This window comes from Dendronephthya gigantea, unplaced genomic scaffold (assembly GCF_004324835.1).
Source record: "Dendronephthya gigantea isolate DGI-Jeju-01 unplaced genomic scaffold, DenGig_1.0 000032F, whole genome shotgun sequence".
NCBI lineage: Eukaryota > Metazoa > Cnidaria > Anthozoa > Malacalcyonacea > Nephtheidae > Dendronephthya > Dendronephthya gigantea.
Window position 1 is genome coordinate 624,878 of NW_021163042.1, and position 25,229 is coordinate 650,106.

General features: G+C 35.9%; 3 protein-coding genes across 3 annotated transcripts; 2 read left to right on the plus strand and 1 right to left on the minus strand.

Annotated features, from left to right (window-relative positions):
- Window positions 1–2,799: 2,799 nt before the first annotated feature.
- LOC114524722 (nicastrin-like) lies at window positions 2,800–11,794 on the minus strand. The gene is made up of 21 exons (XM_028545887.1): window positions 11,624–11,794; window positions 11,057–11,149; window positions 10,807–10,930; window positions 10,361–10,461; window positions 10,159–10,197; window positions 9,825–9,895; window positions 9,655–9,735; window positions 9,062–9,206; window positions 8,743–8,834; window positions 8,494–8,604; window positions 8,053–8,112; window positions 7,509–7,583; window positions 7,223–7,339; window positions 6,657–6,835; window positions 6,384–6,459; window positions 6,108–6,200; window positions 5,576–5,663; window positions 5,271–5,419; window positions 4,879–5,012; window positions 4,440–4,494; window positions 2,800–3,847 (listed from the first exon to the last, which is right to left on the minus strand). Exons 1-21 carry the CDS (start codon window positions 11,700–11,702, stop codon window positions 3,716–3,718), a joined length of 2,094 nt encoding a protein of 697 aa, XP_028401688.1. The 5' UTR covers window positions 11,703–11,794; the 3' UTR covers window positions 2,800–3,715.
- A 3-nt stretch (window positions 11,795–11,797) lies between these two features.
- Window positions 11,798–24,327, plus strand: LOC114524723 (glucose 1,6-bisphosphate synthase-like). Its single transcript, XM_028545888.1, has 19 exons — window positions 11,798–11,992; window positions 12,977–13,076; window positions 13,270–13,337; window positions 13,487–13,575; window positions 13,662–13,746; window positions 13,853–13,936; window positions 14,140–14,163; window positions 14,235–14,404; window positions 14,555–14,678; window positions 19,658–19,723; window positions 20,044–20,141; window positions 20,229–20,326; window positions 22,022–22,104; window positions 22,219–22,312; window positions 22,444–22,573; window positions 22,665–22,764; window positions 22,893–22,979; window positions 23,164–23,297; window positions 23,460–24,327. Exons 1-19 carry the CDS (start codon window positions 11,900–11,902, stop codon window positions 23,563–23,565), a joined length of 1,833 nt encoding a protein of 610 aa, XP_028401689.1. The 5' UTR covers window positions 11,798–11,899; the 3' UTR covers window positions 23,566–24,327.
- On the plus strand, window positions 18,052–19,619 carry LOC114524724 (nicotinamide N-methyltransferase-like). The gene has a single exon (XM_028545889.1). It carries the CDS (start codon window positions 18,251–18,253, stop codon window positions 19,232–19,234), a length of 984 nt encoding a protein of 327 aa, XP_028401690.1. The 5' UTR covers window positions 18,052–18,250; the 3' UTR covers window positions 19,235–19,619.
- Window positions 24,328–25,229: the final 902 nt, after the last annotated feature.

Consider the following 25,229-nt stretch of genomic DNA (forward strand, 5'->3'; position numbering starts at 1 on the left):
TAAAATGCTTTATTGCTTAATACTCACATTTTAATTTGAACAGGATAGTCGTTGTTTGAATGATAGTCGTTTCAAATGGCTTTGACTCGCTCGATCTCTACCTGAAATAAAACAAAGGTAATGTTTGTTATAGACGGTGATATCCGCAAGTTATTCAATAAAACAAAAATTAAGTTTACAAATATTAGGAGAAAGCTAAACTCCCGTTGAAGTTTTAAACATCATTCAGTTAAAATAGCATATGATATGTTGACGATCCTCGTGTATGTGAACCAAATAGACACAAATATATAGATATGTACCTGTTCATTTTAGCAACTATTGTAGATGGGCAGCTTTGGACTTGCTGTCTCCTTAACGCGAGTCGTCTCGGACAATTTCAGCCCGGCGTTACTGCGATGGCGAATTTCTTGCCAACGGCCACAACATTTCTTTTAGTTTTACTTTAGCTCAAAAACTCTACCTGAAAAGAATAAGAAGGCAACGTTAATCCTCTGCAAAACCTTTAGAACTTAATTTAATTGAAATATATATAACTGAAGCTAAGGTTAGCGGCTATATGACGATTGCAGCTATAGACTGCGCGACATCAAAACTCCCGTAGGCGTAGAAGCGCATAAGACTATAAAGAGTAAACACAGATTTCAGCCCGTATATTACCTTTTTCATTTCACCAATAAGCTCCGAGAAAAAGCTAGTCGTGCCCTCTCTTCAAAGGCGAGTTTTCTTGAGCCATTTCAGCCACATTTATCGGCTATAAATCTCTTGTTCACGAGTTGCAAAGTCAAGCTTGGCTTTAAGTCGCCAGAATCTTGTCTGAAATGGATAAAAAGCAACGTTTTAATTAGTTGTTATAAGAACAATTTCAAATCGAACACAAGACGAACACACATAGATCTTTGGGCATTACACGAGGTGAAGTTGGACCACGTGGCGCGTTGGACCACGGCCAAATATTTTCGCCTAAATCTCTCATTAAAGGAAGCAGATAATCGTAAAGAAGAAAGCGTATTACCTGTTCTTACACCAACGACAAAGCGACAGAGATACTAAACTTCTCTTCCGTAGAAAGACTGAAGACGGGATAGTTGATAACAATTTCAGTGGAAATTTTCAAGCATTAGAAATGACTTGTCTTGATGCTTTGAAGACCAGTGCTCAAATGATGCCTCAAACAGGGTTGGCAGATGACTTAGCCCAACATTGTTTGTTTTAGAATTTAAACAGAGAAAACAAAGGTTATATATGTTAATTTGGTAATCTGACTTAAATTTGAATCTGATGTGGATATTTCATTTTTCCTGCTCCTCGTGATGAAAAATAGGGCCATGCTATTGGCTGACACACCCGTCCTGACAGCTCAACAATGCTTTTGATTGGATAATCTTATAACTTTAAATAATATGATTGATTCTTCTTCTGAGCAGGGAATGATTGACATAAAAAATGAATACTATTGTTATTTGAAAACCTATTACGATAAAATCAGTCAAATCTTTTGTTAGTGGTCCATACCAATTAAAGATCGACATGTTCTAAACCAACCAAACACTTGCCTGTAGTCAGCTGAAATGCTCATTATATCCTATTGTTTTCATTGTAATTTGTAAACGTTTTTTAGGCTTAAGGCTGTTTTCCACTTCAGCCGTATCGTGGCGTATCTCATTGTTTTAAAGTCATTAGTTTTGGTGGAATACTTCGGAAACTTAGAAATACGCGACGTTACGCAACGGTTGAAGTGGAAAACAGGCCTTAGCATCTCATGAAATTTATGAAATAATAATTTTTATGGACTCTTCTTTCTCCTACAATACCCACGCACAAACAGTCTGTTCCTCTGACTCTGTTATTTCCCTTTTAGTAATTCCCACTTTATCACAAATTTCATCCCGGATAGAAACGCGGCTAAATTAGATCTGGACAAATGCACAAATAAACAATTTGCCGTATTTTAGTCCTAGACGTGGAGTGATGAGAGAAATTAGAGAATTATTGCGAAATATTCGTTGGGTAACGATTAAATTGTGTGATAAACAAGTAAAACAATCTCGTTTTATATAAACACTTGATTATATGTGTCAAATAAAGTTGAGAGCTAACAATTTTTCTTTTTCATGTTTTTATGTTGTAATTTGGGCAGGTTCAAGCGCAGCTGAATGATATTTCACTATGCACTAACTTTACCGGGCAAAAAAATTGCATGAACAAGAAGAAGCGAAAACTAATATGAGTTTCAATTAGACCCCGATGTCTAGTGCTGCATATGACGCCGACGTCGGCAAAGTATTGTCGGTGATTATTGATGAATGATATCTTTTACCTTTCTGAAATCATTTTCTCCTTGGATGATCATGATTACAGACAATGAGTCGGCGACAGGTCGGCGTCATATGGAAACCAGGCTTAATTATTTAGTTCCGTAACTTCCGTCAGGCAAATTTCAAATTTCGACTGTTTTTACAGTCGCCAAACACCAAAATATTAGCATAGCAAAACTAAATCATCAGGATATAGCGCGCTGCCTTTTATGCTATACTGCTGAATTCAGGTCGTATCAGAAAGACAAAGAACGGTAGCATGAATTAGGGGAGAAATAGTTATTAATCATTCTTCTTCAGATTCAGTAAAGAAAAAGTGTCGTCGTAGAATATCCCTTATTTATTCTATCAAAATGGAAACACCACATTACATTTAGAATTTACATATTGCCATGCAAGTATTCCGTTTCGCCGATGTCTGTTAGCACTTTCGCCGAAGTCAGCAAAGACAGCAGAAGCAAAATATCGCGAGACAACACTATATAGTAACCAATACTTTATTGCTTTAAAGCGTTTTCATACAAGCTTTAAAATTACGAGATTTCTAAAAATTTATATACCTCATTGTGAAATCACCATATTTTAAAACTAAATAAGATGGGGAAGTTTCGTAAAGTTTCTTGATTTGAAAAATTCTACAGTGTATTTGCACGGTCGTGTTCAGTGTGCTATTTAAGAATGAGTTGTGATCAGTGCTAGCCGTACTGCTATAGCCTATAGGTAACTAATATTCAAACTGTTTTCCAAGTTTCTGTTCCCAAATTTTGAGAAGGCAGTTTGAATTTTAGGTACGTCGAAATGCTAGCCAAAAATGGTAGAGAGAAGTCTCACACGGACGTTTCTTTAATTCGAGCATTCTTAAAAACATTTTCGTTCTCCTTGTCGTTTTAAAGATGAAAGTATTCCAAAGTATAAATCAATTACGATTTTGTGGCACTTCAAAATGAGGACCGATAGCTGACAAATGAATTATCACAATAGCTTTTGTCACAAATATTTTGTTATCCGTTTTAGCATCAAAACACATATTAAAACGCTCAAAAACGTTACCGTGTGAATGTGTTCTTCATTTAATCTGGCAGGTTCTAGTTCGATGTAAACTAGTAGCAAGAACAAGTGGTAGGCATCAATCGCCAGGCATTTGACTTCAACACAGCATGCATGTACATGTGATTCAAATTTCTAATAATTAAGTTAATTTCTAAGGTTTATTTTCTTTGTACGTCTTATCGTCTTCGAACTATTTTGTCTATTTCTTTTGTACACGAAAAGTTCACGAGATGTACAAATCGTGTATGCATAGATCATACATTGAGCGGTAATCGACCCCATGCAACTACAAAGGGGCGCAACATTGGTTTGAGTATCATAATCCATGACAAACCACTGTTCCATTATTACATAGAGTCGTTGTTGATCATTAAAACACGATCATCCGGTGAGAATAACTGCTCAGCCTTTCTGTACATAAAAACGGTCACTACCAGTGCGATAAAAGTGAGCACTATTCCAACGGCGAGTGTTATGGCCTAAAAGGATATGAATTACAGTCATTCTATAAGCGCACATTCTATATGCATAATGTACATACGCGTAAGGCTAGAAAACGGCGTTACAGCTAATCTTTTGTACTTCTTCTCGAATGGCATTCCACATGTACAGTATAATCCCATGCATGCGCATTTTTTTCTAATTAATCTTTTAAGAGCTCTAGTTTTTCCTTTGTAATGCGAAAAATAGTTAAAATTAGGCATTTTTGCAAAATGAATGTTTTTCGGTAGCCTAATAATTCACATATAAAGTGTACTATATACATATTGTCGGAAATACATAATACATATTGTCGGAAATTCGACAAACTTGGAAAATCAGCGATGTCTATTGTCGGTGGTAATCACTTTTATTTTGCTTTTTTTGAAAACTTAAACTTGTACTACCCCAAATCCCCCCATGCGGAATAGCGTGTTCTGGTATGGATATGGAAACTGATTCATCCCGTCTTCCTTTGATTTTGCTTGTCAAAGGCGAGATCCCGGGCTTGCATAAAAGTCCGTATTCTCATATGCCCTACTCTTTCATAATGTACGATAGAAACTTCACAAGTGTGAAATAAAAAAATACCTCTTGAGTTGGATCTGCAATTAAAAACATCCGTATTCCTGTATCACTTCCCCACCTACAAATTGATTTCAGAAAATTAAAATATTTTTCACGTACATGCATGGATTGTACCAATTGTATTCCCCCGTCGACATGATTGTACCAATTGTATTCCCCAGCCGACATGTCACAAAATAACACATTTCCCACTTTACTTTGAATTATAGGAGGAGATATAATAAAAAATGTCAAAGTTGAAAAACTTTATAGAAAAGTTAAACTATAAATACGTTTTATATCAATAAATCAATTTTTATTTCTTTCATGATTCGCTTTTTCGATTTTTTTAAAAACAAAATTCAAGTATAAATTGTATGGGCTATTCAACTATTCTTCGCGAGCTGTTTGGAAAAGAAAAAAAATTTCTACCTCAAAAACGAAGGCTGATGTAAAATCCTACCTGCTTTCAGTCCATGTTGAGTACTTGGTTGAGTCATAATCTTCATTCTCGAATGCTGGAGACTTTGCTGGCGATGAGTATACATGTGCCCCGATGCATGAATCATTGTTAGGCTCGTACACAAAGATATTCACCTGTCCAAAAATAAATATTGTTTTAGATATCTAGTTTCTAACCTAGCTCAGTGGTCCCTAAAAAGCCCTTACTATTACGAGTACTAAGCTAAGCTGGATCTTGCAACGTCCAGCGAGTTTTCGTTGACGTCACTTTCCCGAAAGACGAAATTCATATCGTAAAAAGAAATTCATATATGCGAGGAATATAATTTCAGGAAGTAACACTATAAAAAGAGTCGAATTGTATTATAAGTAGAAGTGAAAATGACAGCTTACATCGCCCGTCTCAGATTCACAAGTAGTTAGATTCATGGGAATGCGAGTGAAGTAAGCCAACAGATATTTTGTTATTCTAGAAATACCAGAGGGGAAACCTTGTTTCTCGTATGGTCCAACGTAGCGATTCATTGGACCGTGGTGTGAGGCTGTAAAGAAAAATAAAAGCAAAAAAATTCATCAGAAAACACACAAAGGTTAGAAAAGGATGCAAGTACAGTAAGTTGTATAAATTCTCTGGAAGGAATATAAACCATTACAGGAAATTGGTGAGTATTTCAATAAATTCTTAACAGAATTCTTACCAAGGTTTTTAGCTTTTTTTTCAGTTACGACTTTTTGGAAAAGAGAACAGTTTTGTGTGATGAGAAGGCAATGCAGCAAATCGTGTACCTAAATTAACATAAGCAATGAAACGGTGTTCAATTTTCCGTATGTCTCGTGCAATATAATTAATTATATGTAATGTGCGTTTCTTGGCAGTATGTTATAAATGGCCGAACGAAATTAGAGCAAAAATATTGTCAAGTCAGTGTTCGTACTAACATCGTCAGTTTAAATCGTTGGTGCAAGTGAGGAAATTGGTGCAAGTGAGAATTTTTGACGGCAATGTTGATTACTGTCAGTATTTAGTTTTCTGCATGTATTATTAATTAACTATCAACTTTTTTAACACATGCGCAATCCAAATTCTTTAATTAGCTCGACAGAACACAGTGGTATAGTGGTACAGTAACTTCAAGTGAAGGACTTTATAAACTTTAAACTGGTTGTTTTACATCATGCAATTGATTGGTCGTAATTTCAAAAGCACTGAATGTATCACAATATACTCACTGTCTGTTCATTCGCTTTCATATCTTCCTTCGTCTCGTTGTATGCCAGATTATACAAAGTCTTTGCGACTGTGGTAGACAGCCTCGTCAGATGCTGTGGAAAAAAATAAGTAAGTAAATTGATTTTAAAAATTCTTTCTCGGCATGTGTACGTTGTATATGAGCATGATGAGTGCGTAGGTATAGTAATAGGGAAATGTTGGGAGACATTTAGTGCAAGAGAATTAAATAGTATATGTATCATACTTTTATGTGAAATTATGTTAAAAAAACTGACTTGAACAATACTTGAGTCACGATATTGCAGGTCGAAATTTTGGGAGACTATATCATCAAAACGACTGTTATAAAATCTACAGAAAATAAATGAGATTGTTATCCTACCACATCCGCTTGCATGAAAGCAGTGTACTTTCCCTTATACTTTTTTGTCAATATATTTTCATACGAAGACATGAATAATAAAGCTCGTGTATGCATGCATGGGAAGATTACAGAAGATTTTTCATCGATTACATGCAGTAGTTTTATCATGCATCAAGGCACTTACTTGTTTGTAAACGATGCATTGTGGTCAGTGATAACTAATCCCGAAATATCTCGTTTTTCTTTCAGGAAACTTTGAAAAGACGCAGGCGGAAGGGGTTGTAATTCTACGTCAGATGGGTCTTTGATTGTGAGATTCACAGAAGCACCAAATTTTGATAATGTTTTAAAAATATTTTTCGTCTAGAAAAGGAGTAATCGCGTATTTATTTTTGCATTGTGTTTCGTCAATAAGAGAATCGTAACGTCTTTAGACCTGTAAAATTGTATGGAACCTAGCTATGACATTATCTTGGTCAAACCAGAATCAAAATGAAGTGATGAAATTTCATGAAGGGCAAAGATAATTATATCCCGCGCTCCGGGCTCTCCCAGTCTTACAAGAGATAGTTTACTTTGGATTCAGATAAAGGCCAGGATTACAACATGTATAAGTTTCGAAGATGGATTAGAGTTAGAGTTATGGACATGGTTCGGGCAAGGTTTGACAGGTGCAATAAGAAGAGTTACGGTATGATTAAGGCATACAGAGTATTTATAATTTAAACAGAGTTTGAATACCAATCTTACATGACTGTCCGACTTTGGATCTCTGTGTGCCCAAAGTGTATCCATTAGCCCAACTTGGTTCAGTTCAAGATAATCTGATATGTTTGAAAGACCAACGTGCTTCAAAACACATTTTGTCTAAAGAAAGAAAAACACCACGAGGGGCTCTATATTTGAAGAGTTTAAGACATGATTCATATATATGAAGCGACCATTTCTTAATTAATTAATATGAACGCACATACGGAATGTTATAGAAGCCAGTATACCTAATATAAATATTGAATAAAAACGACAGTTACTGCACCTCATCGTAACACGGAAATGCATCATTTATCATATCATAAACCATTCTTGACGAACCAATATAGTCCCATGCTTCCTGCAAGACAACATTTAGTAGAGTAAAACAGTGAACCCGTGCATGAAACTAAACATGCCGACAATTCACTAAATGTTTACTAAAAATACATATTTAAAAAAAATAATGCCCTCAGAATTGGTTGTACCATTGCGTATAGATCCCTCTTATAAAAGTTATAACGAGGCTTTGGTGTGAAAATTCAGTGGCAGTTGTTTTAGTTGCCTGAAATATTTCCGGCAAATCCTTTGAAACTGGGTATTTACCAACGCAAAATCATCACCGTGATTGCAAAAACTTTGACAGTGTAAAACTGCATGGACGTTATTCTTGGCTCGCTAAGAACTGGCAGCAAGGAAAATGACCAAAAAATACGTTCGGAGATATTTAGCCCCTTATAATTATATAATACCACCTATTATACTAGGGATTATTAGAAAAAAAGTAGGCATGAACATATGTATCAATATTAATGGTATAATATACGTACTCCATGGAAAAATGAAAACATTATATGTTTTTGGTTTCCCTTGGGCTGGCTGGCAACATTCTAGAAAAAAAGACCGGAACCGGTTTCAACACCCTCTTTCGATAATCAAGGAGTTTCACTCTCATGAATTATGAAAAGCTCGTATACCCAGGGATGCAGTTATTATTATCGTGTTCACTCCCAAGTTTCATCCCTTACAATTATGACAAACTTGTTCCTACGATTTATATAATATTGCCTGACTGCCTGCTATAGGTCGTAGACGTAGGTCATTTAAAGGCCTGTTTACATGCAGGTTAGAATGCAAGTCTGTGCTTGAGATTTCGTGTAAGTGTTAAATGAATTTCCACATAATACTGTATGTACATGAATATCTTTCTCCCGTTTAATAAAACATTAAATATAACTAATTAAGTTATTAATTAAGTTATGCCAACTCACGTTCCTCTTCAAATCACCAAGAACCTCAGCTGCTGCAAGTAATACAACTATTCCAGTGACGTCATTATCTGCACCTGGAGCAATATCGTGGAAAAACGCCGTACTGTCGAGCTGAAGAACAATCATGCAAGAAAACTCGTCACTTGATTGGACAAAAAACACTAAACTGGCAATGCATACGAAATATAGAAGATTTAACTCTGAAAATTAAATTCCCGAATTTCACTAAAAACTAATGTCGCCACAAACCTTAGCCGTTGCAAGAACAATATCGTTTTGCGTAATCAATGGAAATAATGTTCCCCAAATATTCTCATCTCCCAAAGCATCACAAAACGCGGCTAGAGATGAATGGTACAATCTAATTGCACTTATTGTGTTAAGAGAATTTTAACCTTTATTGATTTGGCAGTTAATACGTTGTTACTATAGCATACCTGTACTGTACGTTAGTATTCGGTAGTTAATACGTTTTTATGCAATTACTGTACGTTAGTACAGTATTCGGTAGTTAAGATGTCCTAAAAAGGTGCCTCGTGTAAAAGCTGGCAAAGGCAAGATTACTTACTTTTGGTAAATGTTGGCGCATTATTTTTTCTCATGCAGGTGGGCGTATCTTTTGCAGCAAACATGAAACTTAATAACTCCACCCCACATAGTGGATAGTCAGGGTTTTCACCATTCACCGAAGGCTTGTTATGATCTTTGTAACACTACAAAAACGTCAGTGACGTCAGGAGCGAGCAGAGTCGGTCATAGATGGAACCAGTAAACACGCAAATAGTATTAATATCTCGTGCTTTAGACGTTATTGTAACAGCGTAAAACCATAGAGGACTGTGCTGAATATATAACCCACTATATAACCCACTATATAACCCACGTAATTACCATAAAGTTAGTTTCACAATTTTACAAGCCAAACAGTATGTAGATACTTTCAAGATAACGGATAACCTCATGCAAGTTGCAAGCAACTGCATGTTAAAATAGTCGGAATTGAAATACTCTTTCCGCATACAATTCGACAGAGCTCAAAATAACAGCTGGTAAATGGCAAAGCAACAAAATGCTTGTTGATCAGTGAATTAGTGACTGGTTAGCAAAAGCTTTGAACAATATCTTGACTGTTTTCCTGTGAGTAATAACCGATTTACTAACCTTTATCAGAAAATCAATTTCATTTTCTTTGTATAAAGCAAACACAGGTACATCATAACTTTTATACGACATGTCTGAACCCTGGAATGAGTACATGTAAGTTATAGGGCTGTCTGTTGTACAATAAACTAAAAGCATTCAATAAGTTGTGCTTAAACACACAGTCATACATTATCATTCCAAACAATTGATTTACTTCCATTCTTATGGCAACTATACTCATCTTCACTGCCATAGAGACCTAGGCAAATATTAATGGTTAGTACAGCCATGATCATACAGTAACCCGATTGACATGGGGATACAAAGACAGTTGAATAGCACAAAACAACGGAAATGTAGAAATACTGTTATACAGTACTGTTGTACAGTCCCTTATATTGGCTAGGAAAGAGATTTGTCCTTGAGGATGCCGCACAGTCTGCACTGTGGATATCTGCACTGTACAGTACTGCCAAGAAAAAACTTATCAAAATCTGTGTTTAACATGTGAAAAAAACTCACCAAAATTCTCATTTGGGCATGGATTTGCTGGAGAAAAACCTAAATAACAAGAACTCTAATGTACACAAGCATAACATATCTAGATCATGCAATAATAACTGAATACATATACTGATATACAACAGCAACAATTCTACCATAAATTATGCTTATATTGTGCTGAATTATGGCATAAAAGTTATATAATACTGGTACTATGTACCTGAGCTTGGAGGTTTGGTGCCATTAATTTCTTGCTGTCTATCAAATAAAACTAATGCTCCAGAAACTTTATCAGCATTTATTAATTGCTTCAATCGATCACTGCAAGGAATACACAGTATTTTAGAAAATGTTGTTTTCCTTAATTTGTTCTGGAAAACTTAACCTTTTCCAGAGGAACAGGGTCTAAGAATTTTTAGAGATGTAATTATTTCAACAAAAATTGCCCAGCTTTCAAACTGCCTGACTTTTTACCAATTTTAGCTAATATAATAATAAATTCTGTTCTTTTTATGAATATATTTTCTCTAATAAGAAGCAGGCTACATTTGAGACTAAAAAAGGCACTGTATTTCAAGGCATATCAAACAAATAATCAAAATAATTACATGACCAAGCATGAATTAATAATTGCATGACATTTTTGAAAAATATAATTCCCCTTACTCTGTAAATAATTCTGCAGTGAATAAAGGGATGTATGGAGCATGATTGCCTTTATTTAATAACCACTTAAACTGTTCATCAGAATCAATATAATGCACTACACCAACATTTCCTTTACGTTTTGCTAAAAAAAGTTTAAAGAAATCAATGAATGGACAAAAAATCAATGAATGGACCCTATATTGCATGAGGATAATACTTCTCTCATTATTATAAAACATAATATACCAACTGAATTAACAATACTCACATGTACAACCAATTTGATGTGTTGCATTAAGTAGTGTTACACAAGGTGAAATGCCACTGATCTTTCTGTATATACTTTCCTCAATTTTATCTCCTAAGAATGTATATTGGATATACAGTAAATAAAGATAGGGATGAATTTACACATGACAAATAGTGCTTACACAAAAAATATGGAGATGGCTTTCTGTGTGGTATTCACGGCCTGTCAGGATTGTGACAGATTTATATAATAATATAGTAGACATTTTTATATTTGACAGGCCATAAAAAAAGTAAAATGTCTTATTAAATCATATCAATACCGAGATAAGTTTGAAAAAATTATAATACAACAAGGAACAATTAGCTTGGGACTTTAATTTCACCTTATTGCTTTATTTAACAAAATAAGAAAACTCTTTTAGCCGGAATTGAAAGCTGGTGACAGACTGACAGAGCTAAATGAAAATTCACTTTGACTTTTTCATTGAAAACACTTGGGGGAAAACACGAGAAAGAATAGCACTGTAGAACAACATTATCACAGAACTTCAGGTGAATTACGATGTACGTTGAATATACTTACCAAAAACCTTAATTTCAAAGACTGTCAGCATAAAAATACAGATCAGGTTTACATTAAAATACGATTGTAAATACGCCATATTTTTATTCTTTCTATTCACATCTATGCTTATATTCACCCCAAACGACCCTGAATGTCCCGCTAGGAATTAAAGAATACTGTGAGTGATGTAGACACTGGATGTACAACTGTTGTACAGAGGTGCCTGAGGTGGGAGAAGGTTTTAGGTGGATTCACGTTTGGACAGAACTTTAGCACAGACTGGAACTGGATGCAATGGACGGAAATAATTCCAATGCACCTTCAAAGGAGATCACTGGGAATGCAGAAATTGATAAGAAAATTGCAGAATGGCTACGACTGGATAAGGTAGAAAATCTTATGTCAGAGTTTAATAAATTCACGTTGTCAAATGACGAGTCGATTGGTTTATTGGGTTGAAATGGTGTCAATTTCGAATGTAGCAATGCAAACCTATATTCTATTGGAGTTTCTACATATGAGTGATATGACGATGTTAGGGATTGGTTGAAAGACTATTCCTATAGTTTGCTGTGGAAGTAACCAATTGCAAACTCTATTCCCATTTCACAATCACCCTTTTATCAATCAATAAAAGCATATAACTTTGTATAACAATTACATCATGGACCATTACTCAATGCTCCTCTATTGTATTTAATAAATTTTATTAAATTTTAAAAAATATCAGTATAATATTATTATAGTGCAAGACAATATTTTTCCTTGTTTCATTAACTATTTAATCTCATCTTTAAACACCTTGTTTGCACAATTATTTAATAAGTTTATAAACAATAATTGCTGAAGTGACAAGAGTCTATAGAGAGTCACAGTTGGTATAAAATCATGTTTACTGACCAGCTTTAATAACTTCTGAGTCCATTGCACAATATGAAAGAACACATACAGTGTTTCGGCCTAAAAAACAGTTCTAAAATACTTTGTACAGTAGAACTTTAGCATGATGACTTCAAACATGGGATGCAAATGTCATAAAAAGTTTATTGGGTAGTTTATTATCTATAGAGTTATAGAAACACAACTGGGATTTGGGAGAATGAGAAATAATCAGATAAAAACACAAGAAAAAATGTTTCTATTTCTTTTATAATATAACAACATAAAAAGATTTTGATTTACTTCACTTGTCAAGTTTGGCAGGAAAAGTCCTATGTTTCTATACAGTTATAGCAACACGCTTCTCAACATGCGCACCATACATGTTATATGTTACTGGATGAACATTGTGTTGTGACTTGTGAATCATTTTTCTTGTTGAGAAAACAATGCCCAATTCTTATACTAATTATCATTTGAACTTTCATTTAGAATGAAGAGACAATAAAGGAGGTAAAACAACTTATAAATGATAAGAACCACAATGAACTTTACTCAAGATTCAAACAAAGAATTGCATTTGGAACTGCTGGTAAGATGATCAAATATATGTAGCTTGAAATATTTGTGACATCAAATGTGGTATGCCAATTTGACGTTTCAATCTACTATATATATGATACCATCAAGTTATATCACCAATGAACAATAAAAACGGATTATTGACTGAAAATTGTTCCATGTTGCATGCATATTAACCATGCTCAAATGCGTTTGAATTTTAGGGCTGCGAGCAAAAATGGGTGCTGGGTTTTCATTGCTCAACGATTTGACTGTTATCCAGGCTTCGCAGGTATAGAAAAATAATAATTAAAAGCATAATTAGAAAAGCTGACTAAAGATATATTAGAATAGTGCTTGCAACTTTATGTAGTTTTGTACACTGAATACAGTTATAAGAGTACAGAATTTTCTGCCAAGCAAGATTTGTTATGATTTTAGGGATTATGTAGATATCTGGAGAGCATGTTTCCAAATGTGAAAAAGATGGGGATTGTTATTGGATATGATGCAAGACATAACAGTGAAAGGTTATGGCTTTTTCTTCAATTTGTAAAACCTGTGAAGACATGCATTTAAAGGATTAGATTATAATTCTGATTTGTCTCTGAAACAGATTGGCTTGTCTTACTGCAGCAGTTTTCTTGAGTCAAGGAATTCAAGTGTATTTGTTTAGCAAAATAGTTCCTACTCCTTTTGTGGTAATTATATATTTCCTTGCAAATTACTGTGAAGTGCATGGTTTAGTCTGGATCAGATTCATTTGCAGTATTTACTTAATGCATATTAATTTAAATTCATTTTTAGCCATATACAGTAAAGAAATTTAATTGTGCAGCTGGTGTTATGGTGACTGCATCCCATAATCCTAAAGAATACAATGGTTATAAGGTACTGATCATGTCAGTGCATGTTTTCATCTCAGTAATAGTAAACATATTAGAGAGCTTAAGATTGGTATTAAATGTGGATGTTAAATTTCCGAGCTTTTAAGATATAATAGCTAGAACGGAGCTTTCTTTACTTTGCTTTGGCAAAACACACAGTATGACCAAATTAATTAAGTTTCTCAACCATTTTTTGTTTGTTTGTAGGTTTACCTTGATAATGGGGCCCAAGTAAGTTCCTTCAAGTAAAGAGTTTTCTTCACGCTCATTTTTTGAGCTGCATGTACTTTCTTACTTTTCAGATAAAGTCTCCTCATGATAAACATATATCGGACTGCATAGAAAAAAATCTGGAGCCTTGGCAATCTTCTTGGAATACGGATTTGGTAAAAACTTCTCCACAAAGAACAGACCCGTTAAACGACGTGTCAAAACTTTACTACGAGGATTTACAACAACTCTGCCACTACAGGTATGCGCAATATTGTTCTAAAAAAACGTGGGTTTGTGGAACCGCGATTCCGCAGTACCTACTTTAAACGAGAACAGGTAGAATATAAAGGAATTAATGCGCTATGACATCATCCTAACTTGTTTTTAATAATGTACTATTTTTTGGTAGGGACGTAATGGCGTCAAGCAAACTTAAAATAACCTACACACCAGTTCATGGTGTTGGCTACGAGTACGCGGAAATGGCTTTCAATGCTTTTGGCCTTCATTCTTTTGTCCCAGTTGTTGAGCAGGTGAATGGTATATATATAATCAATCAGGCACGGCGCCGAAAAATTGTTCAGTCGACTGACATAGGACCCGCCATGTTTGGGCAACGCGAAAATTTTATTAGACCTTCTATATAGAAAGGCTAAAAAAGCACCTCCCAAACCAAATATTACAGGGCTCAGGAACACGTCGTATTATCTTCTGCCCTGAGTCGGGGTAGGGAATAATACGATGCCTCTAAGAAAACACTCTTGTTTTTGAGAAAAAGTGAGGGAGGAATCATAATAAAACACTATTCATTTGACACATACGATGGGAAAAGGAACGTCATAACTACCATTGTGTGAAAAATAAGACTAATATCATTAGAAGTTTTAATTTATGTAAAATAGGCATAGTGTCGAGTCTCACTTCATCCCGGTGTCTGACTATGCCGCGCGTATAAAAAATGGTAGAAGAAAAAATTTCGTGACATTCTATCACAGAATAGACATTGTACCAGAGCTGCACTCTTTGCATTTGGCGTCCGAAATTTTTTGAGAGTGTGATGCCACCTAACCATAGAGGAGAGACCTAACGCAAGTCCGCGCAAGCATAATTCCCGGTACGCGAGAACACGCAAGCGTGTGCTTTTAGTGCTCAGTACAGGGTGGTTCGGAGAAAAAGAAAGAATTTTGACCAAATTACGAAAACCCCCATTAATTTTTTATATGACGATAATTTGAATTTCTAAATACACGCTCACGTGGCTGTAGTATAACATCATAGAAATAATAGATATAAATAATATATATATATATATATATATATATATATATATATATATTATTTCTATGGTAAACACTTGCGCGTGCAAAAAAGACTTAGAAGCGCTAACAGGTATCTAAAGACCGACTATAGGGTACACTGCAAAGACGGGCATGCCAGTTGCGCAGATCATTGTCGTCAGTTTGCACTCAGTGATGCAACTGATCCCGATTTTCGTCAAACCTGCTCTAACAAACACACAGAATCATGCAGTGAGTGCGAAGACCTTAAGCTAGTCCTCTCGGAAGTGGGAAAAGAGATTCAGGGTAATTCCTGGTGGGGAAAGAGATTCCAGGTAATTCCAACGACCAAAGAGATGATCTTATTTATGATTTCGATCATGCAGAATCAGACATATTACTTTGGAAAACACATATTCTTCGCTCGATGCACCAAGAAAAAGCCAAAAAGCCCGGCCTGATAATAATGGATTGGGTGATGAAATTTTTGCAGCTCAGGTACAGAGAGAGACAATCGAACTGGTTCGCTTAATGCGTGGTCTGAGTTGGCACATTTCCACTGTTATCTCGTTAGATAAAGCTTCAGGCAATCTGGAATTGAAGTTCTATGCTCACCTCTTCGACTCTTGCCCTTAGGACTGGTTCGCTGTCTGCTCAATCGTTGAAAATACACTAAAGACCATCAAGACTGACCTGCCATATGTCACCAGTGTTCATCTCAGATCTGACTAAGCTGAGTGTTACCACACCAACTACCATATCGCTGCTATTAGAGATATCGCGCAAGATGTTGGCATAGGTAATCATGACACATGCAGTATGACTATATTCAGAACCGCAGTACGGAAAAGACGTCTGCGACAGAATTCTCTGTCCAATGAAATTATGTATTAGAAGATACTGCAATGAATAACATGATATTCTTACTGCTATAAGGATATGTATACACGGCCCTATCTAACTACGTCTGTTCAACAAAGACAACTTTAGTCAATATCATAATTTCAAGTTCGAAAGTGATGGTGTCAAGTTGGAAAGTATATGGGATGGGGAATGGGAAGGTAATATCATACGAAGATCTTATTGTAAAGAACCAAAGTCGTACAAATCTTACTGTGAACATTGATTTCTTTCCGTTTCAAAAGGCTCTTCTTTACAATTCATCGGATAAACGTGAAGATGAGGGCAGAAAGGAGGACAATTTTCATGTTGTAAACCTGGCTGTCAAAAAATGTATAAGGGATGTCACATGGAACTCGGAGGTCACACAGGCAAGACTTCGCAATTGAATCGTAATTTATACGTCCAGCTGAGAGAAGAATGGGCGATGCAGCTCTTTACCGTGAGCAAGAATGATATTAGAGATGTTTCCTCCCATGCCGGTCAAACCAGCACTACAGTGGAGCTGCATGGAGAGACAAGAAGGTCTTGTACAGAAAAACTTGATGGGGGATGGGCTCTATATAAACCACGAACAGCTGGAGTAAGGTTCTCGCTAAAGTTGAGGAATATCTCGCTGCTAAATTCGATCTTGGAGAGAAAACAGGCCGCAAAGCAGATGCTTCTCAAGTCGCTGAAGATATGCGGACAGCCAGAAATCCAAACGGCTGCAGAATTTTCAACAGAAAAGAATGGCTGACGAAGACGCAAGTGCAAGGTATTTCCCACGACTCGCATCAAAGCGGCGAAAACAATCAAGTGAGGAAGTCGAACTTGATATTGCATGTGCATGCTGAAGAACAACAATCAGAGAGGGAAAAATCACTTCATGAAATATCGGCAAAATTCTGCCCCAACCACCCAATCTATTTCGACATCTACTGTTTGTGTGAGATGAGGAGAGATGACAAACTCCACGAGCCATGTTAAAAGAGGTTCTCCACCAATTTTGAAATTCATTTTAAATAAAGGGATCAGAAAAAAGATCTATTGCAAAGCTTGTCGTAACAAGTCTGATTATCTGTTCCAGCAATGAAAATATTTCTGTGTTTATGCATAAACTATAAAAACAATGAAATCCACTAAATAATGCTTTAAAATTTACGTATCAGGTTTACGCGTTTTGGGGCTTAGCTACGCTATATACAGTACTGGTATTGTCCAGAAATAACCTATCGTTGCGGTTAGGTTGTGGTTCGGTTGTGGTCGACCGATAGAAACCGCAAACGACCGCAACGGGAAAAATACCTTCGCAGTGACCGCCCGCTTCCGAACGAAATGTTATGAACAGCTGAGAACGACAACACGATAACCAAATCGAAAAACTCTTAAGAAATGTCTGTTAGGCCGAGGTTTAACCTCCGTCTCACGGCGGTTCGACCTCGGGGTTCGGTCTGACCTCGGTTAACCGCGGTTTTTGTTAGGTTATTTCTGGACAGTACTGTATCTGTAGTACCTAAATATACCTAAAATATTTTTGTTGATTTTGTACTTGATTTTGGTGACATAAATTTACAATATAGTAAAACGATTGTCATTTTTTTATCAAGAATGTCTACCACAGAAATTTTAAACGAAATCTGCTTTGCACAAAAATTCGAGTGGTTGGTTCTTACGCGGACAGCCTCTTAAGTCTGTTCTAATCCGTAAACAGTGAAATAAGCCGTAGTCCTCAAATACTTTTCATTCGTACAGTATCGCATGTTGCTTAGGTCAAGGTTACTTTCAGTTCAACATTGTTTGAAAGCATCTTTAACATCTTCCTTGGCTAAGGGCAGTAGAAATTTTTTGTTTATAAATGGTTATCAGACTTGTTAAATGGCCGATGTCTGTATTATGGCCGATGACAAAGAAATTTTATTCAACATAAAAAAGCACTTCATTCGTCAATGATCAATGACAACACAGTGATGACAAAGACCGTCGGCGACAATATTCTCCAGTCAGCCAATAAAATCACTCCACGCAGAACCAAAATTCTGCGTACAAAAAGGTCTATAATACCATGTGCAGTAAGCAGAAGAATCCATTATGTGAACGACTGTTTTAATCGAAACATGGCAGACTACCTTACAGCGTTTGATAACAATGCCTACTTGGTGTTGGAAAGCAAAATTTTTGATCTGACCAGTGACGACAAAAGTTTACTGGAGTTTCGCATGAAAACCTTTCATAAGTTTTGGTCCAATTTTAAGCCAGAGTCGTCAAAAGAATCCTCGAATATTCGCTGTCTCGAGTTCGGGGGCGGACCTGTCGTCAGGAATCTTATAAGCGCTTCTCCCAAAGTTGATCGCATCGTATTCTCAGAATACCTCGAATGTAACCGAAGAAGCGTCCTCTCGTGGTTGGCTGGTGATACCGAGCTTCTTGACTGGTCGCCTTTGATAAAATATGTTGTCCATGATCTCGAAGGAGACAACAACCCCGAGGCAATTTCCGAGCGCGAGAAAGACATGAAACAAAAAGTACAATCGGTTGTTTCTTGCGATGTTAACCAAAATCCGATTGTGGATCTCGAGTCCATTGACGTCGGTAAACCTTTCGACGTCCTGTCAACCAGCTTGTGTGTAGAAGTAGTTGCAAGCTCAGAACAACAGTACAAGAGCACCATGGCAAAGCTTTGCAAGTTCCTAAAACCCAATGGCTATCTTATCATGTTCGGCGTAGTGAATGAAACTTTCTACACGGTTGGCGACGCGAGATTTTCCCACTTTGGTGTGACACAACGAATGATTGAAGAAGCGTTGAAGGATGCGGGGATCGAAGATATTAAAATGGAATTGTTTCATCGAGCAGTAAAATCAACCACTGCGGATGGACAAGCATTCTTTTCAGTAGTCGGGAAAAAGTCATGCATGCAGATGACTGTCTAGTTTTGTGTAGAGTTGTCAGAAAGGAAAAAAAATGCCTATTTGAAAACATGTATATGAAGTGGGTAATTTATAATTAAGTGATAAGATGATAAATTCATGTAATATGTATGTGCATGCATGCTTGTTTTTTGGTATGTCAAACGTTTAATAAAAGAACAAACAAACTTTGTTGATGCTCTCTGAACCCTGTATAGGCTAAATTTAAAGGGACGCTTATAGTGCTTTCCTCACTTTTTGAAGAACCTTGAAACGAAGCTGCAGTTGACGTAAATTGTGAAGGGTTTTTTAAATTTGTATACATTTTAACATTTGCCGTATCGCCCTTTTTCGTGGTCATCTTAAAACGGCGTGTGTTCTTGCTAGAGACGCTGAGCCATTATTGCGAGTAGAGGGTCCCTTATATAGTTATTTTTGAATATTCAGATTGATCCTGATCCAGAGTTTAGCACTGTGAAGTATCCAAATCCAGAAGAAGGAAAGAGTGTTCTGGTACGATTTCTGAATAACCTATATTATATAGTATTACAAATCAGCCGTCTGTTAAATAAGTGCGTGTATATAACGATAATTGATAGATTATTGTACTTTTGCATGGAATATAATCACCGGTATAGGGGCACACTGTGCAAATTTATTATTGCGTAGCCATGCACTTGCCTGATAATCTGAACCTTCATCAGGGCAACGGTAAAATATTTGTAGGTTTCCTTTCCTATATCAAAATATCTTCCCTTCCAATGATCGAGTGAGATGCAGAAAATGTCGTAACGTTCACCCTAAAACAAACTGTTGTCTATTTGCCTTCACAGGATTTGGCAGTGAAAACTGCGAACGAGAATGGCAGTACTCTGATATTAGCTAATGATCCCGACGCAGATCGTTTGGGTGCTGCAGAAAAACAAACAAAGTATGAAATTGCAAACACTAGAACTTTGAATTTGAATAAACGTTTCTTCTCATTATTGTATTTCTGTTGTATGGTCGTTCATAACAGCGATTCGTGGAAGATTTTGTCTGGTAATGAGATTGGAACCTTGCTAGGATGGTGGCTCATGGAGTGTCATAAAAAAAGTCATCCAAATGATATACCAGGTTGGATAACTTGGATTTCTATATATACTATTCTTTCCGTCGTAAAACTCTCCTCACCTTGGCAACATGTTGAATAATTTTGTGCACGAGTTAACAGGTCACTCAGGACACCTTACCTCGTATAGACAGGCATAATCGGGCCAAAAATCCGCTAATTTGATTTCCAGTACTGATTCGGCAAATATTGAGTTATTTTGCGCCCACTTGGGTTGTGAAAATAATTCAAAATATGAAAAGAACACACGCGCATTCGCTCCAACTCCTGAGCCGATAGCACACTGTGAGGAAATGTTCACTCGTGCACAGAATTATTCAACATGTTGAATATCCGACGCCGATATCACGCGTGCCAGAAAACGCAGAATATGACACCGCCGGAAGAATCTGAAAACGCTCTCCAGAGTGGAAGAATTTGAAAACGGCTGAGCGGATACGTGTGGACGGCTTTGCCGGATAAATTTGAAAATGATGACGTCACGTATAATCCTTTGCGGAAGTATTTTACACGAAAAACATGTCCAAAATGTCGGAGTAAAGTCGGAGTATAGTTATACACAATTTTTTATACACGACATGTATTTAATAGATACTCAATAGCAATATTAAGGCTTGTCGTGTGTCCAAACAGTGCTCATTCTTTGTTTTGTACCTTGGATTTGGTAGATTTTTGTTTTAAATTCGACATCCAAATTGTGATACGCGGGTGGAAAACATGCAGGTGTATTGCGGGATCAAATAACTTTAGCGTTTTTGGATCGTTTTTGTGTTTACGTGTGGACGTTTTAACGGAGAAATATTTTTGCGTTTTCAAATTCTTCCGGCATCGTGTAGACAGGGCCTTAGTTCAAAATGTCGCGCGATCGATCCTTTGCGATCGCATTCTTTTTTCAATGTGTTAAATCAACCAGCATCTAATGAGATTATATAGTTCTACTGCAGTGTCTGTATTTAGAAAAAGACAATCGAAAAAATTGATCTCGCGACATTTTGCACTGAGTGCATGGAAATCCGCCTTAAAGGAAAATGGCAATATGTTTGTTTATTTTCTTATTTGAAAGAGCTTTGAAAACTATATTTAATTCTCTTTTACCGTTTTTTTATATCTTGCTTACTTCTACAAATATTTTGATCGAAAAGAATGAAGTACCCGCCATCTTGGATTTTTGTAGATATACAGTTACGTCACAACATGGGCCACGCAATATTTCTATCTCGACAACCACCAATCATTTTGCACTCAAAACTATACTCTGTATGCTCTTCGAAATATCAAGATCACTCAACACCTTTAAAACATCTACCAATCAATATTTGGCCAGCAACGAATACTTTTATATGGCTAACCCCTGTTGTGACGTCACTAAAACTACCGTTAATGAGATAAAAAATTATCCAAGATGGCGGATATTTCATTCCTTTCGATCAAAATATTTGTAGAAGTAAGCAACATATAAAAAAACGGTAAAAGAGAATTAAATACAGTTTTCAAAGTTCTTTTAAATGAGAAAATAAAAAAATATATTGCTATTTCCCTTTAAGTAATCCGCCTTAATAATCGATACTTGAAAGCAAAATTTGACAATTCTCCCTTGAATTTACAGTAGCTACTTACATCTATGAACTAAAGTATAGCGGTATATAAAGATATGCTTTTCCATGCACTTAGACCATGTAATTTAAGTTCACTGATTTCAGGTGAAAAGGTTAGCATGGTTGCCACGACGGTTTCGTCACAGATACTAAAAACGATGGCAAAAGCAGAGGGATTCCATTATGACGTATGGCTTTGTATTGATTTAATTATAATAATGCTGAAATACTAACAGAAAAAAATGCACCGAGAGACTGCAGATTTTACTAGCTCCTATTTTTCGTTTATTTGTTTGCATTAGGAGACGTTGACCGGATTTAAATGGATAGCAAACCGTGCTGTTGATTTCCAGAAAGAAGGGAAGGTTGTTCTGTTTTCATTCGAAGAAGCCATTGGTGTGTTGACAAGCTATCTCCTCATATAAAAGTCCTTATGCATTTTTGCCTTTTAGATTTTATTTTTGTTCGAAATAACTTATAAAAAAATCGATATGTTAATTGGTGAGTAATTCCATTCTATCTTCAAGGTTTCATGTGTGGTACAAACGTCTTAGACAAAGATGGTATCAGCGCATGCGTAGTATTGGCGGAATTGGCCTGTTATCTCGCGCAGAATGGAATAACTCTGACACAACAACTTGAATATATTTTCAACAAGTACGTATATTTGATATCGTAGTTCTTTCACTTTGTACGAAAACCAAATCCTAATCAATGTTTATGTATAAACTCGTTCCTGATTCGTTAGGTATGGTATTCATGTAACCTGTAATGGTTATTACCTTTGCTATGATGTAAACATGATCACAAAGATTTTCAATGATATCAGAACTGTGAACAATGGAGAGGTATGAATTATAGAATAGATTGTATACATGTTTACGCAATATATCTTCTTCGTATACGTCCATATTACGCGATATAATCATGCATGCATGAAGATGAATTTATAGTATTAGCCATATTGATCTTTTAGTATCCAAAGACGTGTGGAGAGTATAAAATCATTGGTATACGCGACCTTACTACGGGATATGATAGCATGCAACCGGATAACAAAGCTGTAAGTATATATTTTATTCACTCGGGAAAACGTGGCTCTATTGACATATCTTTCGTTCTGATATCTAACAAATATTTCGATCAAACGAAAATTTTCCCCCGATTTTCTTTTCAATTGTGAAAAGAATATCGAGCGAAAATTAACATCGTACGTATATCCACATTAACTCCGTTTGCATTCCTAGATACTTCCCGTTAGTTCTTCAAGTCAGATGATCACTTTTTACTTTGATAATGGTTGTACTGCAACGCTGCGAACAAGCGGCACTGAACCAAAGATCAAATATTATTCAGAGTTAATTGCTAAACCGAATCAAGGGTAGGTATTCGACTCTTTTTCATCATTTGCACATGCATATAAATAGCTGCAAGTCAATATTCCATCATAGACACCACGTAAACCACCACTGACATATATAATTTTCAAGTCAAGTGAGGGCATCACTGCATGGATGTCACAAATACTCACTTTTATTTTTAGGGTGAGCAAAGAGGTTTGTCAGGCAACGATAAAAGAAGTCGTCAAATCCATAGTTCAAGAATTCTTAAAACCCGAAGAAAACAATTTGACACCAATGGCTGATTAGGGGAACTTCACTGCATGCAGTAATTTCGGACATTGCAAAGTTTCGGAAACTGTCCAGTGACAGGCATTACAACATCAGCTTGCATGTTCGTTGTCGTCCAGAAAGTTCTCAAATATTGCAAATTATAACGTAAATCTTATAAATTACGGAACATTTTTCTACCATTTATAGATGCATGCATGCATATAAAGTATGATGTCGAGCTCTCTCTTGTAATCATTTCGCATGATTTCATAGATTATAAAATTATTCAAAACTATATGGTGCATATTTCTGCAAAAAAATTTAAATTTGCTATATATTGGCGCGAAAATGATGAAACTGCGGTATTAATTGTCATACATGCATGGGTTTAAAAAGCAAATGCATCTTGCAAATGCATGATGGCTTTTCATGCTTTTGTTTCAGTGCATGCATGCCAATAATATAGCTATTAATATTGTTTCTATAATATGTATGTACACATATAATGCGATTTTTTTACAAAGGAGCTTGTTTCAGATGTCTAATAAGTAATAACATTCAAGAGATCCGAGATCTCGATAAACTGTCGTGTTCTCCACGCAATTTACAACAAAATGATATACTCTAAGATATTCTTTTATTAGTTCATGTATACTTGCAATTTAATATGTTTAATCCTGATTGGTCGTCGTGTCTTCATACACATTTATAGAACTATTTTGAAGGCACGAATATACTTATATGTTGTTGATTTTATAAAACTCTAAAAAGATGAAAATAGCTAATTCTATTTTTTGTAGTGATTTTGAATGATTATTTAATGAAAAAATCTTATTAATTATATCTTATTATATTGTGTTGAATGCTTTGTATCCTAAAATTAAAGAGAGAGAATTTGGAGACCCTGTGCATGAAGACATGCATTTAAGGGATAAAATTATAACCTCACTTCACTTTATATGGTGATAGCATCCCATAATCCTAAAGAATACAATGGTTATAAGGTACTGATGTCAGTGTTTTAATCTCAGTAATGTTTAAGTATATTAGAGAGCTTAAGATTGGTATTAAATGTAAATGTTAAATTTCCGAGCTTTTAAGATGTATGATAGAACTGAGCTTTATTTACTTTACTTTGACAAAACACACAGTATGACCAAGATTTACAACAACTCTGCCACTACAGGTCTGCGCAATATTGTTCTAAAAAAACGCGGGTTTGTGGAACCGTGATTCCGCAGTACCTACTTTAAACGAGAACAGGTAGAATATTAAGTCATTCTAACTTTTTTTTAATGTATTATTTTTTGGTAGGGACGTAATGGACGTAATGGCGTCAAGCAAACTTAAAATAACCTATACACACCAGTTCATGGTGTTGGCTACGAGTACGCGGAAATGGCTTTCAATGCTTTTGGTCTTCATTCTTTTGTCCCTGTTGTTGAGCAGGTGAATGGTATATTTTATTTTAGCTATATATAATCAATCAGGCACGACGCCAAAAAATTGTTGAGTTGACTGACATAGGACCCACCATGTTTGGGCCACGCGAAAATTTTATTGGACCTTCTATATAGAAAGGCTAAAAAAGCACCTCCCAAACCAAATATTAGGGAGTTTGAGCAAGGCAACGAAGTACGAAGACGAAGACAAACTTCACAATTTTTTAACGTCTGCGCATCATTTGCGCATACTCCGCT

Coding starts and splice junctions, on each gene's coding strand:
- LOC114524722 (XM_028545887.1), bottom strand. CDS start 11,702: ATGGCGTATTTACAATCGTATTTTAATGTAAACCTGATCTGTATTTTT. Junction 9,207..9,654: donor AAATTGATTTTCTGATAAAG/GTTAGTAAATCG, acceptor ACGTTTTTGTAG/TGTTACAAAGATCATAACAA. Junction 5,420..5,575: donor AAAAAAAGCTAAAAACCTTG/GTAAGAATTCTG, acceptor TTTTCTTTACAG/CCTCACACCACGGTCCAATG.
- LOC114524723 (XM_028545888.1), top strand. CDS start 11,900: ATGGACGGAAATAATTCCAATGCACCTTCAAAGGAGATCACTGGGAAT. Junction 20,327..22,021: donor TCATCCAAATGATATACCAG/GTTGGATAACTT, acceptor CACTGATTTCAG/GTGAAAAGGTTAGCATGGTT. Junction 22,313..22,443: donor TTCATTCGAAGAAGCCATTG/GTGTGTTGACAA, acceptor TCTATCTTCAAG/GTTTCATGTGTGGTACAAAC.
- LOC114524724 (XM_028545889.1), top strand. CDS start 18,251: ATGATCAATGACAACACAGTGATGACAAAGACCGTCGGCGACAATATT.